At 31.4% G+C, this 985-nt stretch overlaps 1 protein-coding gene across 1 annotated transcript in view; it reads left to right on the top strand.

Annotated features, from left to right (window-relative positions):
- LOC106882044 (uncharacterized) overlaps positions 1-622 on the top strand; it is a 36,978-nt gene extending 36,356 nt beyond the window's left edge. The window contains exon 5 of the mRNA XM_052968737.1: positions 85-622. Coding sequence (XP_052824697.1) covers positions 85-431 — 347 coding nt within the window. The 3' untranslated portion in view covers positions 432-622. The remainder of the gene's footprint in view (positions 1-84) is intronic.
- The last annotated feature ends 363 nt before the right edge of the window (positions 623-985 follow it).

Genomic DNA, 985 nt, shown 5'->3' with positions numbered 1-985 from the left:
ATATATACATATATACATGCATATAGGTATGTATACATATGTATACATACATATATATATATAACTTTTTTTTATTATTTTCAGTGACATCCACCACAGGACGCAATAAAAAGTCTGTTCCTGCTGTTCTTAGTTCAAGCAAACTTTCCAGCAATTCAACTAATACCAGAGGAAAGCTTATCTGCCAGACATGTGGAAAAATTTTCAGATGTCTCTCATCTTTGTCACGGCATAAGTGGCTTCATAGAGAGAAAAGACATCGATGTTTTGTCTGTAAGAGAGCTTTTCACCGCAAAGATCACTTATATCTGCATCTGGATCGGCAACATGCAAAATCTAATGAAATCCCTTGCCCCATATGTGCTATGAAAAGTAATGACCTTCATTCTATTTATGAACACATTAGACAATGTCATCAGAATATTTCATGAATAGTTCAAATTTTAAAGTGTACATGATTTTGTGTATGTGTGAAAAAGTGAGGAAAAAGTGTTTTTATTCATTATTCATATGTAAAATAAAATATAATATTTCATTTTCATTTGAAACAAGTCTGAATATTTTCTGATATATTTTATTACAGTAAAAAAATAAATAAATAAATAAAATTATGAACACATTATTCAAAGTCTACATGTTTATTTTGTAATGTTCAGCTTCCTGAGTGATCAAGAAATTTACTCTATAATCATGTCATTTCTGATTTGATCTTAATATGCGCCACCTTGAAAAACTGTCTTTTACTATAGCTTTTGGGTCAACCCAAGCCTTCTGATTGAAATTTATTTGAGAGAAACTGTATGCTAAATGGCTTGTAATTGTTAAATGGTGGACATAGTTAATTGCCCTTTTTGACACCAGTCCCTGAACCTTGGATATCTTTAGCAGAGTTCACTCTTTTGTAAACATTTGGATTAGGTTTCCTAGATTCTCACTCCAGTTTCAGAAACCCTTCAGAAGAGGTCATGATTACTGTTTTCCCTTT

The sequence above is a fragment of the Octopus bimaculoides genome, chromosome 6, assembly GCF_001194135.2.
Source record: "Octopus bimaculoides isolate UCB-OBI-ISO-001 chromosome 6, ASM119413v2, whole genome shotgun sequence".
NCBI lineage: Eukaryota > Metazoa > Mollusca > Cephalopoda > Octopoda > Octopodidae > Octopus > Octopus bimaculoides.
This window is presented reverse-complemented; position numbering and strand designations above follow the sequence as displayed.